Source organism: Ranitomeya variabilis, chromosome 3 (assembly GCF_051348905.1).
Source record: "Ranitomeya variabilis isolate aRanVar5 chromosome 3, aRanVar5.hap1, whole genome shotgun sequence".
NCBI lineage: Eukaryota > Metazoa > Chordata > Amphibia > Anura > Dendrobatidae > Ranitomeya > Ranitomeya variabilis.
In genome coordinates, this window is record NC_135234.1 from 285,081,617 (window position 1) to 285,098,091 (window position 16,475).

Sequence of the window (16,475 nt, forward strand, 5' to 3'; positions counted from 1 at the left end):
TTCTGTCCAATCTGTGACTGGGACATGCGAGACTTTCTGCAGGCGTTCGGTGTTCTGGTGATCGCATAGCTACTTTAACTGAGCTGTCTGCCCCTGATCCCTGCCAGACGTAGTTTGTGCTTCTTGATGAGTGTTAGCCTGATTCTGTTGCTCTGAGTTCTGATCTTCTGCTGCCTGACCCTTTGGACCCTATTTTGACTATCCCTTGTTGTTGACCCTGAACTGTGACCTGACTTACGCTCTCGCCTTTTCCCTTGGTTATCTACGCAGGAAAGTCTGACTCTTCTGCCTCACAGCCTGTCCGTGAGTAGTGACTAGCGTCACACCTTATTTCAGGAAAGTCATGTAAAGGTCTATTTTGACAATCTGACAAGCTCACTTGCACCTTCAGGGGGAGCACAAAATTCAACAATCTAATGTTTGTCTCAGCAAGAATCTTTTCCTAGGCAGAGCGGCATCTTCTCTATCAGCACTCCTTTTGAAGGGCTCTGCCAGTATCCAGGAAGACTTGAGCCGTGTGGATGTTCATCCAGGTGATTGGAGTCTAGACATGAATACTTTCCGGATGATGGGACCACCAGAACGCAAAAACAATGCGTTCCTTCTCTCAGAACTCAAACAATGCCTGTATAGCAGTGGATGCATTTGTTCATCCCTTCGAGCTGGCATTCCCACTGATTTTTTTTTTTCTGCCAAGGATACTATAAAAGATCAGGACAGAGCAGGTAGTAAAGGTCCTTGTAGCACCTCTCTGGCCAAAGAGAAGCTGCTTTGGGATCTTAAACAGCCTATCGTTAGAAGGTCCCCTGATTCTCCCATTAATCATTGTCAACCTTTCTCACCAGGGTCCAATCTACCACCCATAGCTCAAGTCTGGTTGCTTGACTTCTAAGTCCACAATCCTATAAGCAAAGGGCCTCTCAGACAGAATCCTAGATACCCTTCAAAAAAGCAGAAAACTGGTAACAAGTGCCACCTATAGCAAAATATGGAAGATTTTTGTATCGAGGTGTGACTCCAATCCTTCAAAGCTCCTTCATCCGGATGTGACCCAAATTTTAGCTTTCGTACAGCATGGTCTGCAACATGGCTTAACACCTAATACCCTCAAGGTCCAAATTTCAGCCCTAAAAGCCCTCATTTTTTAATCAGAACTTGGCAGATCATTATTTGATAAGGAGATTCATGACTTCAGCATTCAGCTAACATCTAAGACTGGCCAACTTAATCCTGTAAGAGACCTGAATATTGTTCTCAAGGTTTTGATGCTGCCTCCATATCGTCTCTGGACTTAGACAGACTGTCTTGGAAACCAGCTTTCCTAGTTGCGATTACAATGGCTAGGAGAGTCTGTGGACTTCAGGCCCTCTCGATTTGGGAACCCTACCTAAAGATTCTGACCTGTCATTCCTACCTAAAGTGATTTCATAGTTCCATATGTCTCAGGAAATTATTCTTCATTCTTTTTGCCACGATCCATCAACTGATAAGGAAACAGAGTTTCACTCCTTAGATGTACTAAGGGCTTGTTTCCACTTGCGAGAAACACGTCCGTGTATCGCATGTGGAAACCAAGCTCTGGCGCCGGCACATTGGAGCGGAGCGTACGGCCGCATAAGAACACATGGAGCCGCACGCTGCGCTCTGGAGTGCCGGCGCCAGAGCTTGGTTTCCACTTGCGAGACACGGACGTGTTTCTCGCAAATGGAAACAAGCCCTTAGAGTTGATCTTAACTGTTTTCAGAGTCAAGAGCCTGGAGGAAGGATCAGAATCTCTTACTCCAACACTATGGTCAAAATAATGGCAATAAGACATCAAAGAGTACCATTGCTAACTGGAATAACTGAGCAATTTGCAGGACCTATAAGAACCAAAATCTATTACCTCCTGAAAAATGTACAGCTCACTCGACTAGGGCCGTATTTGTCTCTTGGACCATAAAGGCAAGCGTTTCCATTGAGCAAATCTTCAGAGCTTCTACCTGGTCCTTGGTCCACACCTTTTCTAAACATTATAGATGAGAATTGATGTCTAACAAAGACTTAGCCTGGAGAACTTTATCCCAACCTTTCTCCGAAAGGCTGTTGTCCCTCCCTGACATTATTCGTTGGTATTCCTCGAGTGGTACTGTTGTTGAGGTTGACTCCCCACCCGAATAGGAAGATGAAGGAAACACAAAGATGTCAAAATAGCGCCTCACCACTTTCTATCTTCCAGTGCTTTTCTAAAGAACCACACCAGAATGAATGCTTCAACCATTTATTTAGCAATAGGGAATACAATAGGTTTTTTTTGCCTTCCTCTGGATCAACATGTTAGGGAATGTTAGGTTAGGCTATGGGTTGAACTAGATTGACTTAAAGTCTTCCTTAAACCTTAATAACTATGTTACAAGTAATATAATGAAACAGAAAGAATGGGTGTCAATTACTCCTTCTGTAGTGGAGGGTTCCTAGAAAACAAATTATTGGTAAATCTAATCTAATTTTCTCAAGTCATCCTCTTGTGGTGCTGTTGTTCCTAGAAAACGAATTACCGGTAAGTCTAACTAAGAACACACGCTTGTATTGGTGAATAGAAAAATGACTGAAAAGTCATAGAGGAATGCGAAACTTAAAGTATAAATGACGGGGGGGGGGGGGGGGGGGGAGGTCATGCTTTAAGCACCAAATTCAGTTTTGAGAAATGGTCTTGGGTCATACATAGAGTAGGTATAATAACAACCAAAGCTTCCCCACAAAAATCAGTGTTTCCTTGTGGCCCCCTCCCTCTTAGGACACTTACACATGTAGACCCATTAAAGTGAATAGGTCTGTGCACATATCAGTGTTTTTCCACTGACCGTGTGTCCGTGGACAGAATACACAGACCTGTCCTTTTTTTATCAGCATCATGGGCCGCAAAATGTCACCCAGACGTGAACACTGATGAATCACATGTGATATCCGTGTGTCATCAGTGTGACATATACCGGCGCCTGGGAAGCAACGGTACTGTTCACACTCTTTCTAGTTTCGGGTGCTGAAGACCGCTCTTATCCTTCTCCCTTTCTTGCGCTGCAATCAGCGCTAGCAGGGGAGAATATTGAGAGTTGTATTCAACTGATAACAGCAAGGGCAGTGATGTATAACAGTGAGAGCAGATGCCGGCTGATGGGAGTATTCATTAGCAGCTGCCTGCGCTATAAATAAATAAATCAAACGGTGTAGGTTCCCCTGTGTTTTTGATAACCAGCCAGGCAAGACTGACAGCTTCAGGCTGCAACCCTCAGCTATCAGTGTTAAGAAGGGTGGTTATCAAGAATAGAGGGGGGCCCACACTGTTTTTTTTTTTTAATTATTTAAATTAATTTAAAGTAACTGCTTGGGATCCTCCCCATTTTTGACAACCAGCCTTGGTAAAGCTGACAGCTGAGAGATTGTATTCTCAGACTGGTAAGGCTTCCCCAGCCTTAAAAATGGCAGCCCGCAGCCCCCCAGAAAAGGCACATCTGTTAATGTGTCAATCCTGGTGCTTTGCCTTGCTTTTCCAACTTGCCCTGTAGAGGTGGCAAGTGGGGTTCATATTTGTGGGTTGATGTCACCTTTGTATTGTCTGGTGACGTCAAGTCCACGTCTTAGTAATGCAGAGGCGTCTATAAGATGCCTATACATTACTAATCCTATAGTTGTATTGTAAATAAACACAACAAGAATACAGTCTTTTATTTGAAATAAAATCAAAACACACTTTTCCTTTTTTAGGATTTCAGTAACAGACAGGAGTTATCTTCCACACATACAGAGTACAAATGTAACAAGTTGAAACTAGCAAAGGACCATTTCTTACACATGTAAAAATTAATCTTATCTCCTAGACATCCGATTTTCCTGTGCTGGATCCCAGCTGGACAGCCCAGGAGGAGATGGCTCTTCTAGAAGCTGTGATGGATTGTGGTTTTGGAAACTGGTAAGTTTTTGAAAAAGCAAAAAACTTTTGAACATAAATTTTACAGCTGGGCATAGACCGATTCACTAAAGGTGAATTTAAACTTGACTAGTATTCAGCTTCCCACTTGTGCAATGTAAAGAGGCGTACGATCATCTGATAAATGAGCAATACGTTTGTTCGGTGGATAAAATTATTTTTGGTTTGCTTGAAAGATCATCGTTCCTGGCAGCACTACTTAGTTCTGTTCTTTACACAAGATCTATTATTATTTATTTATATAGCACCATTAATTCCATGGTGCTGTGCATGAGAAGGGGTTACAACAAAATACAAATATCACTTGCAGTGAACAAAACTAACAATGACAGACTGGTACAGAGCGAAGAGGACCCTGCCCTTGCGGGCTAACATTCTACAGGGAGTAGATTTTGTCTGAAGTATATATTAAATGCAGCCTGCCAGTGTAAACTGGCTTTTAAAAGACTGGCAAATATTCATCAATTGGCAGACGTATAATGTTGCAGTTCGCAAAATGTTTGTCATCCTTTCACAATGGGATGATAATCATTATAGGAACCAATATCACAGGCTATGTTGAATCTGGAAAAATAAAAATAAATATTTATATATATATATATATATATATATATATATATATATATATATATATATATATATATATATATATATATATATACAGGTCCTTCTCAAAAAATTAGCATATAGTGTTAAATTTCATTATTTACCATAATGTAATGATTACAATTAAACTTTCATATATTATAGATTCATTAGCCACCAACTGAAATTTGTCAGGTCTTTTATTGTTTTAATACTGATGATTTTGGCCTACAACTCCTGATAACCCAAAAAACCTGTCTCAATAAATTAGCATATCAAGAAAAGGTTCTCTAAACGACCTATTACCCTAATCTTCTGAATCAACTAATTAACTCTAAACACATGCAAAAGATACCTGAGGCTTTTAAAAACTCCCTGCCTGGTTCATTACTCAAAACCCCCATCATGGGTAAGACTAGCGACCTGACAGATGTCAAGAAGGCCATCATTGACACCCTCAAGCAAGAGGGTAAGACCCAGAAAGAAATTTCTCAACAAATAGGCTGTTCCCAGAGTGCTGTATCAAGGCACCTCAATGGTAAGTCTGTTGGAAGGCAAAAATGTGGCAGAAAACGCTGTACAACGAGAAGAGGTGACCGGACCCTGAGAAAGATTGTGGAGAAGGACCGATTCCAGACCTTGGGGAACCTGAGGAAGCAGTGGACTGAGTCTGGTGTGGAAACATCCAGAGCCACCGTGCACAGGCGTGTGCAGGAAATGGGCTACAGGTGCCGCATTCCCCAGGTAAAGCCACTTTTGAACCATAAACAGCGGCAGAAGCGCCTGACCTGGGCTACAGAGAAGCAGCACTGGAAATTTTGCATGTCATTCGGAAATCAAGGTGCCAGAGTCTGGAGGAAGACTGGGGAGAAGGAAATGCCAAAATGCCTGAAGTTCAGTGTCAAGTACCCACAGTCAGTGATGGTGTGGGGTGCCATGTCAGCTGCTGGTGTTGGTCCACTGTGTTTCATCAAGGGCAGGGTCAATGCAGCTAGCTATCAGGAGATTTTGGAGCACTTCATGCTTCCATCGGCTGAAATGCTTTATGGAGATGAAGATTTCATTTTTCAGCACGACCTGGCACCTGCTCACAGTGCCAAAACCACTGGTAAATGGTTTACTGACCATGGTATTACTGTGCTCAATTGGCCTGCCAACTCTCCTGACCTGAACCCCATAGAGAATCTGTGGGATATTGTGAAGAGAAAGTTGAGAGACGCAAGACCCAACACTCTGGATGAGCTTAAGGCCGCTATTGAAGCATCCTGGGCCTCCATAACATCTCAGCAGTGTCACAGGCTGATTGCCTCCATGCCACGCCGCATTGAAGCAGTCATTTCTGCCAAAGGATTCCCGACTGTTGTGAATTCGGTTTGTGGGCTCCCCCGGTGGTCTGTTATGGTAGTGTCTCTTATGTGCCTTCCTCCATCTCTGATTACCTGTCGCCACCCTCTAGGGGAGTTTCCTATTTAAGGCTGCTTGGCTGTTAGTCACATGCCGGCCAACAATGTGCTAGTAGCATTCTGTTGCATTCATCTGCCTCAAGTTCCAGTTCAGCTAAGTTGAATTTAGTTTCTTGTTTTGCTATTTTTGTCCAGCTATCTGCAATGTGACTCTTCAGTGCTGGAAGCTCTTGTGGACAGAAAATTACTACTCCAGTGGCATGAGTTGTCACTGGAGTTTAAAGTAATGTCTGGATGGTGTTTTTGAATAGTGATTTTTAGGTCGACCGTGAAGTAACTCTTTCCTGTCCTTCTGCTATCTAGTAAGCGGACCTCACTGTGCTAAATCTGCTGTTCATCCTACGTATGTCATTTCCTCTGAACTCACCGTCAATATCTGTGGGGGCCTACTATCATCTTTTGGGGTTCCTCACTGGAGGTAAGGCAGGCCTGTATATTCCTCTTATAGGGGTAGTTAGATCTCCGGCTGGCGCGTGGTGTCTAGGGCATCGTAGGTACATCCCCCGGCTACTGTAAGTGTTGGGTCAGGTTCAGGTCACGGTCGACCTTAGTTTCCATCACCCGAGAGCTAGTCCGTTTTGTATTTTTGTTTCCCATGGTCATTGGGGTAACCATAACAGTTTGGCCGGACAGTAAAAAATCTATGTGTTAAAATATGCACTAAAGTAGGAAGGAGAAGAAAAGGTTTTTTTTTTTTTTTTTTTTTTTTCTGTGTTTGAAAGTGCACCTTAGTTTGATCATTTGTATTTCTTGCTTAAACTGCAGTCTTCAGCCTTTTTTTTTCTCCTCTCCTCTTAACATCTGAATGCTTGGGTTACACCCATTTGAAACATGGATCCGCAGAGTTTAGTTGCAGGTTTGAATAACCTTGCGACAAAAGTACAGAACCTACAAGATTTTGTTATACGTGCTCCAATGTCTGAACCTAAGATTCCTCTGCCTGAATACTTTACTGGAGACAGATCCCGGTTTTTGAGTTTCAGAGAAAATTGCAAATTGTTTTTGTCTCTGAGATCTCACTCTGCTGGTGATCAGACTCAACAAGTTAAAATTGTTATCTCTCTACTGCGCGGCGACCCACAAAGTTGGGCATTTGCATTATCGCCAGGGGATCCTGCGTTGTTAAATGTAGATGCGTTTTTTCAGGCTTTGGGGTTGCTTTATGAAGAACCTAATTTGGAGATTTTGGCTGAGAAAGCCTTGATAGCTCTTTCCCAAGGGCAAGATGAAGCTGAGATATACTGCCAGAAATTCCGTAAATGGTCGGTGCTTACTAAATGGAATGAGTGCGCTTTAGCAGCTAATTTCAGAGAAGGTCTCTCTGATGCCGTGAAGGATGTCATGGTGGGGTTCCCTGTGCCTACAGGTCTGAATGATGCCATGAAATTGGCTATCCAGATTGATCGGCGTTTGCGGGAGCGCAAATCTGTGCACCATATGGCGGGGTCTTCTGAGGAAAAATCTGTGCACCATATGGCGGTATCTTCTGAGCAAAAACCTGTGCACCATATGGCGGTGTCTTCTGAGCAAAGACCTGTGCACCATTTGGCGGTGACCTCTGAAAAGGCATTAGAGCATATGCAATGCGATCGTGTTTTGTCTAGAGGCGAACGTCAAAATTACAGGCGCAAAAATGGATTGTGCTTCTACTGTGGAGATCCAGCTCATGTTATATCAGCATGCTCTAAACGTATAAATAAGGTTGATAAAAAGGTTGATAAATCTTTTTCTACAGGTACCTTGCAGTCAAAATTTCTTTTGTCCGTGACATTGATTTGTACCTTATCATCTGTGACTGTGAATGCTTATGTGGATTCTGGCGCCGCTCTGAGTCTCATGGATTGGTCCTTTGCCAAGCGTTGTGGGTTTGATTTGGAGCCGTTGGAAGTTTCTATTCCCCTGAAGGGTATTGATTCTACACCTTTGGCTAGCAATAAACCACAATATTGGACACAAGTGACTATGCGTCTTACCCCAGACCATCAGGAGATTATTCGTTTCCTTGTATTATATAACCTACATGATGTCTTAGTGCTTGGATTACCATGGTTACAGATTCATAATCCCGTCTTGGACTGGAAATCTATGTCTGTGTTGAGCTGGGGATGTCGGGGTATTCATGGGGATGCACCTTTGGTTCCTATTTCTTCATCTACTCCCTCTGAGATTCCAGCATTTCTGTCAGATTTTTATGATGTCTTTCAAGAGCCTAAAGTTGATTCTCTCCCTCCCCACAGAGAGTGTGACTGCGCTATTGAATTGATCCCCGGTAGTAAGTTTCCTAAGGGTCGCTTGTTTAATTTGTCTGTACCTGAACATACTGCTATGCGGGAGTATATCAGAGAATCCTTGGAAAAGGGTCATATTCGCCCCTCGTTGTCTCCACTAGGGGCAGGATTTTTCTTTGTAGGTAAAAAGGATGGTTCATTGAGACCTTGTATCGACTATCGACTTTTGAATAAGATTACAGTTAAATACCAGTACCCGTTACCTTTACTGACTGATCTGTTTGCTCGTATAAAGGGGGCTAAGTGGTTCACTAAGATCGATCTACGTGGTGCGTATAATTTGGTGCGGATTAAGCAGGGGGATGAGTGGAAGACCGCATTTAATACGCCTGAAGGCCATTTTGAGTATTTGGTAATGCCTTTCGGTCTTGCAAATGCCCCTTCCGTTTTTCAATCCTTTATGCACGATATTTTCCGTGAATATCTGGATAAGTTTATGATTGTGTATTTGGATGATATTCTTGTTTTTTCGGAGGACTGGGAATCTCACGTTCAACAGGTCAGGAGAGTTTTTCAGGTTTTGCGAGCTAATTCTCTTTTTGTAAAGGGCTCAAAGTGTAGTTTTGGAGTTCAGAGAATTTCCTTTTTGGGATATATTTTTTCCCCTTCATCTATGGAGATGGACCCTGTCAAGGTCCAGGCTATTTGTGATTGGATGCAACCTACTTCTTTGAAGAGTCTGCAAAAGTTCTTGGGTTTTGCTAATTTCTATCGCCGATTTATAGCGGGTTTTTCTGCCATTGCTAAACCTTTGACTGATTTGACCAAAAAGGGTGCTGATGTTGCTAATTGGTCCTCTGCGGCTGTGGAGGCCTTTCAAGAGCTTAAGCGCCGCTTTTCTTCCGCTCCTGTGTTGCGCCAACCTGATGTGTTACTTCCGTTCCAGGTTGAGGTGGATGCTTCGGAGATCGGAGCAGGTGCAGTTTTGTCGCAGAAAGATCCTGACTGCTCAGTAATGAGACCATGTGCGTTTTTCTCCCGAAAGTTTTCGCCCGCTGAGCGAAATTATGATGTGGGAAATCGGGAACTTCTGGCCATGAAGTGGGCGTTTGAGGAGTGGCGTCATTGGCTTGAGGGTGCTAGACACCAGGTGGTGGTCCTTACTGACCACAAGAATCTAATTTATCTTGAGTCGGCCAGGCGTCTGAATCCTAGACAGGCGCGCTGGTCGTTGTTTTTCTCCCGATTTAACTTTGTGGTGTCATATCTGCCTGGGTCCAAGAATGTGAAGGCGGATGCCCTCTCTAGGAGTTTTGAGCCTGACTCGCCTGGTGATTCCGAACCTACCGGCATCCTGAAGGATGGGGTGATATTGTCAGCTGTCTCCCCAGACCTGCGGCGTTCTTTGCAGGAGTTTCAGGTGGATAGGCCTGATCGCTGTCCGCCTGGTAGACTGTTTGTCCCTGATGATTGGACCAGTAGAGTTATCTCGGAGGTTCATTCTTCCGCGTTGACAGGTCATCCTGGAATTTTTGGCACCAGGGATTTGGTGTCTAGGTCCTTCTGGTGGCCTTCTTTGTCTCGAGATGTGCGCATGTTTGTGCAGTCTTGTGATGTTTGTGCTCGGGCCAAGCCCTGCTGTTCTAGGGCCAGTGGGTTGTTGTTGCCCTTGCCTATTCCTAAGAGGCCTTGGACGCACATCTCTATGGACTTTATTTCTGACCTTCCGGTTTCTCGTAGGATGTCTGTCATCTGGGTGATTTGTGACCGTTTTTCCAAGATGGTTCATTTGGTACCTTTACCCAAATTGCCCTCCTCCTCTGAGTTGGTTCCTCTATTTTTTCAGAATGTGGTGCGTTTGCATGGTATTCCTGAGAATATAGTGTCTGACAGGGGTACTCAGTTTGTGTCTAGATTTTGGCGGACGTTCTGTGCCAGGATGGGTATCGATTTGTCTTTTTCGTCTGCATTCCATCCTCAGACTAATGGCCAGACTGAGCGTACTAATCAGACCTTGGAGACTTACTTGAGGTGTTTTGTGTCCGCTGATCAGGATGATTGGCTTGACTTTTTGCCATTGGCAGAGTTTGCCCTTAACAATCGGGCTAGTTCTGCCACTTTGGTTTCTCCATTTTTTTGTAATTCAGGGTTTCACCCTCGGTTTTCGTCCGGTCAATTGGAGTCTTCGGATTGTCCTGGAGTGGATGCTGTGGTTGATAGGATGCATCAGATTTGGGGACAGGTTGTGGACAATCTGAAGTTGTCCCAGGAGAAGACTCAACAGTTCACTAATCGTCATCGGCGTATTGGTCCTCGTCTTTGTGTTGGGGACCTGGTGTGGCTGTCTTCTCGATTTGTTCCTATGAAGGTCTCGTCTCCTAAGTTTAAGCCTCGGTTTATCGGCCCTTATAGGATTCTGGAGGTTCTTAATCCTGTGTCCTTTCGTTTGGACCTCCCAGCATCTTTTAATATCCATAATGTTTTCCATCGGTCATTATTGCGGAGGTATGAGGTACCGGTTGTTCCTTCTGCTGATCCACCTGCTCCTGTGTTGGTTGAGGGTGAATTGGAGTATGTGGTGGAAAAGATCTTGGACTCCCGTGTTTCCAGACGGAAACTTCAGTATCTGGTTAAGTGGAAAGGTTATGGCCAGGAGGATAATTCTTGGGTGACAGCATCCGATGTTCATGCTCCCGATTTGGTTCGTGCATTTCATAGTGCTCATCCAGGTCGCCCTGGTGGTTCTGGTGAGGGTTCGGTGCCCCCTCCTTAAGGGGGGGGTACTGTTGTGAATTCGGTTTGTGGGCTCCCCCGGTGGTCTGTTATGGTAGTGTCTCTTATGTGCCTTCCTCCATCTCTGATTACCTGTCGCCACCCTCTAGGGGAGTTTCCTATTTAAGGCTGCTTGGCTGTTAGTCACATGCCGGCCAACAATGTGCTAGTAGCATTCTGTTGCATTCATCTGCCTCAAGTTCCAGTTCAGCTAAGTTGAATTTAGTTTCTTGTTTTGCTATTTTTGTCCAGCTATCTGCAATGTGACTCTTCAGTGCTGGAAGCTCTTGTGGACAGAAAATTACTACTCCAGTGGCATGAGTTGTCACTGGAGTTTAAAGTAATGTCTGGATGGTGTTTTTGAATAGTGATTTTTAGGTCGACCGTGAAGTAACTCTTTCCTGTCCTTCTGCTATCTAGTAAGCGGACCTCACTGTGCTAAATCTGCTGTTCATCCTACGTATGTCATTTCCTCTGAACTCACCGTCAATATCTGTGGGGGCCTACTATCATCTTTTGGGGTTCCTCACTGGAGGTAAGGCAGGCCTGTATATTCCTCTTATAGGGGTAGTTAGATCTCCGGCTGGCGCGTGGTGTCTAGGGCATCGTAGGTACATCCCCCGGCTACTGTAAGTGTTGGGTCAGGTTCAGGTCACGGTCGACCTTAGTTTCCATCACCCGAGAGCTAGTCCGTTTTGTATTTTTGTTTCCCATGGTCATTGGGGTAACCATAACACCCGACCAAGTATTGAGTGCATAACTGAACATTATTATTTGATGCTTTTTTTGTTTGTTATTAAAAAACACTTTTATTTGATTGGACGGGTGAAATATGCTAATTTATTGAGACAGGTTTTTTGGGTTATCAGGAGTTGTAGGCCAAAATCATCAGTATTAAAACAATAAAAGACCTGACAAATTTCAGTTGGTGGCTAATGAATCTATAATATATGAAAGTTTAATTGTAATCATTACATTATGGTAAATAATGAAATTTAACACTATATGCTAATTTTTTGAGAAGGACCTGTGTGTGTGTATATATATATATATATATATATATATATATATATATATATATATATATATATGTATTTATTGTAATATGTATTTATTGTAATATGTATGTAAATATGTTTTTGGCAAAGCCGGCTTACCGCTTTGAGGAACCAGGAATACATCTAACCTGTGGTTACAGTTCGCACGGAAAACAGATTGGGACAAATCCACACATGTAAAGAAAAAACTTGTTTCTCCAGCGATCAGTCCAATGGTAGAGTAAAATATACCTTTTATTTATCCATTAAAAAGTTCCAGATTTCTTTAGTTACAATATTGCATACATTCAATCCCTTATGGACGACATGTTTCGACACCACATGTCCTCCAGGTCCAAATGAGTACTGAATCAAGACCGCAAATGTAGTATAAGGCCGGCGTCACACTCAGCGTATGTAAATACGGTCCGTTTTTTACGGCCGTAATACGCAGAAATGTTCCCAAAATAGTGATTCGTATGTCATCTGTAGGCAGGGTGTGTCAGCGTATTTTGCGCATGGCATCCTCCTTATGTAATCTGTATGGCATCCGTACTGCAATATTTTCTCGCAGGCATTGAGACATATATATATATATATATATATATATATATATATATATATATATACATATATATATATATATATATATATATATATATACTGTATTTATATTTACCGTATATACTCGAGTATAAGCCGAGATTTTCAGCCCATTTTTTTGGGCTGAAAGTCCCCCTCTCGGCTTATACTCGAGTCATACCCGGGGGTCGGCAGGGGAGGGGGAGCAGGGGCTGTCTAGTTATACTCACCTACTCCCGGCGCGGTCCCTGCAGTCCCTGCTTCTTCCAGCGCTGCATCTGAGCGGTCACATGGTACCGCACATTACAGTCATGAATATGCGGTTCCACCTCCCATAGAGGTGGAGCCGCATATTCATGACTGCAATGAGCGATAACGGTGACCGCTCAATACAGGAAGAAGATGCAGCGGTGGAAGAAGCAGGGACTGCAGGGACCGTGCCAGGAGCAGGTAAGTATACGGGAGGGGAGCGCTGCGCGATATTTACCGCTCCTCGTTCCGGTGCGGCTCAGTCATCAGCGTCCTCTGGCTGTGACGCTCAGGTCAGAGGGCACGGTGACGTAGTCAGTGCGCGCCCTCTGCTGAGCGTCAGTGCTGGAGACGGAGCCGCACGAGGAGCGGGTAAATATTGAAAGCGCCGGCGTCCTGAGCGAAGAGAGGTGAGTATGTGATTTTTTTTTTTTTATTGCAGCAGCAGCAGCATTATATATTGCACAGCTTTATATGGAGCATCTATGGGGCAATAATCAACGGTGCAGAGTATTATATATGGCACAGCTTTCTATGGAGCATCTATGGGGCCATAATGAATGGTGCAGAGCATTATATATTGCACAGCTTTATATGGAGCATCTATGGGGCCATAATGAACGGAGCAGAGCATTATACATGGCACAGCTTTATATGGAGCATCTATGGGGCAATAATCAATGGTATGGAGCATTATATGTGACACAGCTTTATATGGAGCATCTATGGGGCCATAATGAATGGTGCAGAGCATTATACATGGCACAGCTTTATATGGAGCATCTATGGGGCCATAATGAACGGTGCAGAACATTATATATGGCGCAGCTTTCTATGGAGCATCTATGGGGCCATAATGAACGGTGCAGAGCATTATACATGGCACAGCTTTATATGGCGCATCTATGGGGCCATAATGAATGGTGCAGAGCATTATATATGGCAGAGCTTTATATGGAGCATCTATGGGGCCATAATGAACGGTGCAGAGCATTATATATGGCACAGCTTTATATGGAGCATCTATGGGGCCATAATGAACGGTGCAGAGCATTATGCATGGCACAGCTTTATATGGAGCATCTATGGGGCAATAATCAACGGTATGGAGCATTATATGTGGCACAGCTTTATATGGAGCATCTATGGGGCAATAATGAACGGTATGGAGCATCTATTTTTATTTTTGAAATTCACCGGTAGCTGCTGCATTTCCTACCCTTGGCTTATACTTGAGTCAATAAGTTTTCCCAGTTTTTTTGTGGCAAAATTAGGGGGGTCGGCTTATACTCGAGTATATACAGTAATTCAGCGCGAGATATGTGAAAAGCCGGTAATTCAATTGCCGGCTTTTTCTTTCTCCTTCCCAAACCCAACAGGATATGAGACATGGTTTACATACAGTAAACCATCTCATATTCCTTTTTTTTTTTTTTTGCATATTCCACACTACTAATGTTAGTAGTGTGTATGTGCAAAATGTGGGCACTCTAGCTTGTAAAATAAAGGGTTAAATGGCGGAATAAATTGGTGTGGGCTCCCGCGCAATTTTCTCCACCAGAGTGGTAAAGCCAGTGACTGAGGGCAGATATTAATAGCCTAGAGAGGGTCCATGGTTATTGGCCCCCCTGGCTACAAACATCTGCCCCCAGCCACCCCAGAAAAGGCACATCTGGAAGATGCGCCTATTCTGCCACTTGGCCTCTCTCTTCCCATTCCCGTGTAGCCGTGGGATATGGGGTAATGAAGGGTTAATGTCACCTTGCTATTGTAAGGTGACATTAAGCCAGATTAACCCCTCTGTGACCTTAGACGTACTATCCCGTCGAGGTGACCTGGGCCTATCTGACCCTCGACGGGATAGTACGTCATAGCCGATCGGCCGCGCTCACGGGGGGAGCGCGGCCGATCGCGGCCGGGTGTCAGCTGCATATCGCAGCTGACATCCGGCACTATGTGCCAGGAGCGGTCACGGACCGCCCCCGGCACATTAACCCCCGGCACACCGCGATCAAACATGATCGCGGTGTACCGGCGGTATAGGGAAGCATCGCGCAGGGAGGGGGCTCCCTGCGGGCTTCCCTGAGACCCCCGGAGCAACGCGATGTGATCGCGTTGCTGCGAGGGTCTCCTACCTTCTTCCTCCCTGCAGGTCCCGGATCCAAGATGGCCGCGGCATCCGGGTCCTGCAGGGAGAAAGGTGGCTTACCGAGTGCCTGCTCAGTGCAGACGCTGGTAAGCCTGCACCGATGTAAGTGAGATCGGTGATCTGATAAAGTGCAGTGCACACTATCAGATCATCGATCTGTGATGTCCCCCCCTGGGACAAAGTAAAAAAGTAAAAAAAAAATTTTTCCACATGTGTAAAAAAAAAAAAAAAAAAATCCTAAATAAATAATAAAAAAAAATATATATATTATTCCCATAAATACATTTCTTTATCTAAATAAAAAAAACAAAACAATAAAAGTACACATATTTAGTATCGCCGCGTCCGTAACGACCCAACCTATAAAACTGCCCCACTAGTTAACCCCTTCAGTAAACACCGTAAGAGAAAAAAAAAAAACGAGGCAAAAAACGCTTTATTACCATACCGCCGAACAAAAAGAGGAATAACACGCGATCAAAAAGACTGATATAAATAACCATGGTACCGCTGTAAACGTCATCTTGTCCCGCAAAAAACAAGCCGCCATACAGCATCATCAGCAAAAAAATAAAAAAGTTATAGTCCTGAGAATAAAGCGATGCCAAAATAATTATTTTTTCTATAAAATAGTTTTTATCGTATAAAAGCGCCAAAACATAAAAAAATGATATAAATGAGATATCGCTGTAATCGTACTGACCCGAAGAATAAAACTGCTTTATCCATTTTACCAAACGCGGAACGGTATAAACGCCTCTCCCAAAAGAAATTCATGAATAGCAGGTTTTTGGTCATTCTGCCTCACAAAAATCGGAATAAAAAGTTATCAAAAACGGTCACGTGTCCGAAAATGTTACCAATAAAAACATCAACTCGTCCCGCAAAAAACAAGACCTCACATGACTCTGTGGAGCAAAATGTGGAAAAATTATAGGTCTCAAAATGTGGAGACGCAAAAACTTTTTTGCTATAAAAAGCGTCGCTGGTTTCACACTTGCGTTTTTGTCTGCAGCGTTTTTTGCACAAAAAACCGCATGCGTTTTTCCCTATATTTAACATTGAAAACGCATGCGTTTTTTTGTACGCGTTTGGTCGCGTTTTCAAACGCATGCGTTTTTTTTCTGCATGTGTTCATTTTCAGAAATACAGCCTGCAGTATTTTCTTGCGTTTTTAAGCACATGCGTTTGCGTTAAAAACGCATGCGTTTTTATCGAAAAAAAAAAAACAGAAAACACACTGAAAAGCCACCCACCACCATCAAGGTGATAAAGGGATCCAAACCCTAACCCTAACTCTACCCCTAACCTTACCCCTAACCGTTTAATGAACATTTTCTGACAGTCATAGTGCCACGTATTTCAGTGCCACGTATTTCAGTGCCACGTATTTCAGTGCCACGTATTTCAGTGCCACGTATTTCAGTGCCACGTATCACGTAT

At 43.7% G+C, this 16,475-nt stretch overlaps 1 protein-coding gene across 15 annotated transcripts in view; it reads left to right on the forward strand.

The window, feature by feature from the left end:
* The window catches only part of TADA2A (transcriptional adaptor 2A), a 522,447-nt gene that overhangs the window by 212,085 nt on the left and 293,887 nt on the right, over positions 1–16,475 (forward strand). For all 15 annotated transcript variants that reach the window (XM_077295519.1, XM_077295521.1, XM_077295529.1 and 12 more), the window contains one exon: positions 3,858–3,949. In XM_077295519.1, the coding sequence (XP_077151634.1) occupies positions 3,858–3,949 (92 nt within the window). The remainder of the gene's footprint in view (positions 1–3,857; positions 3,950–16,475) is intronic.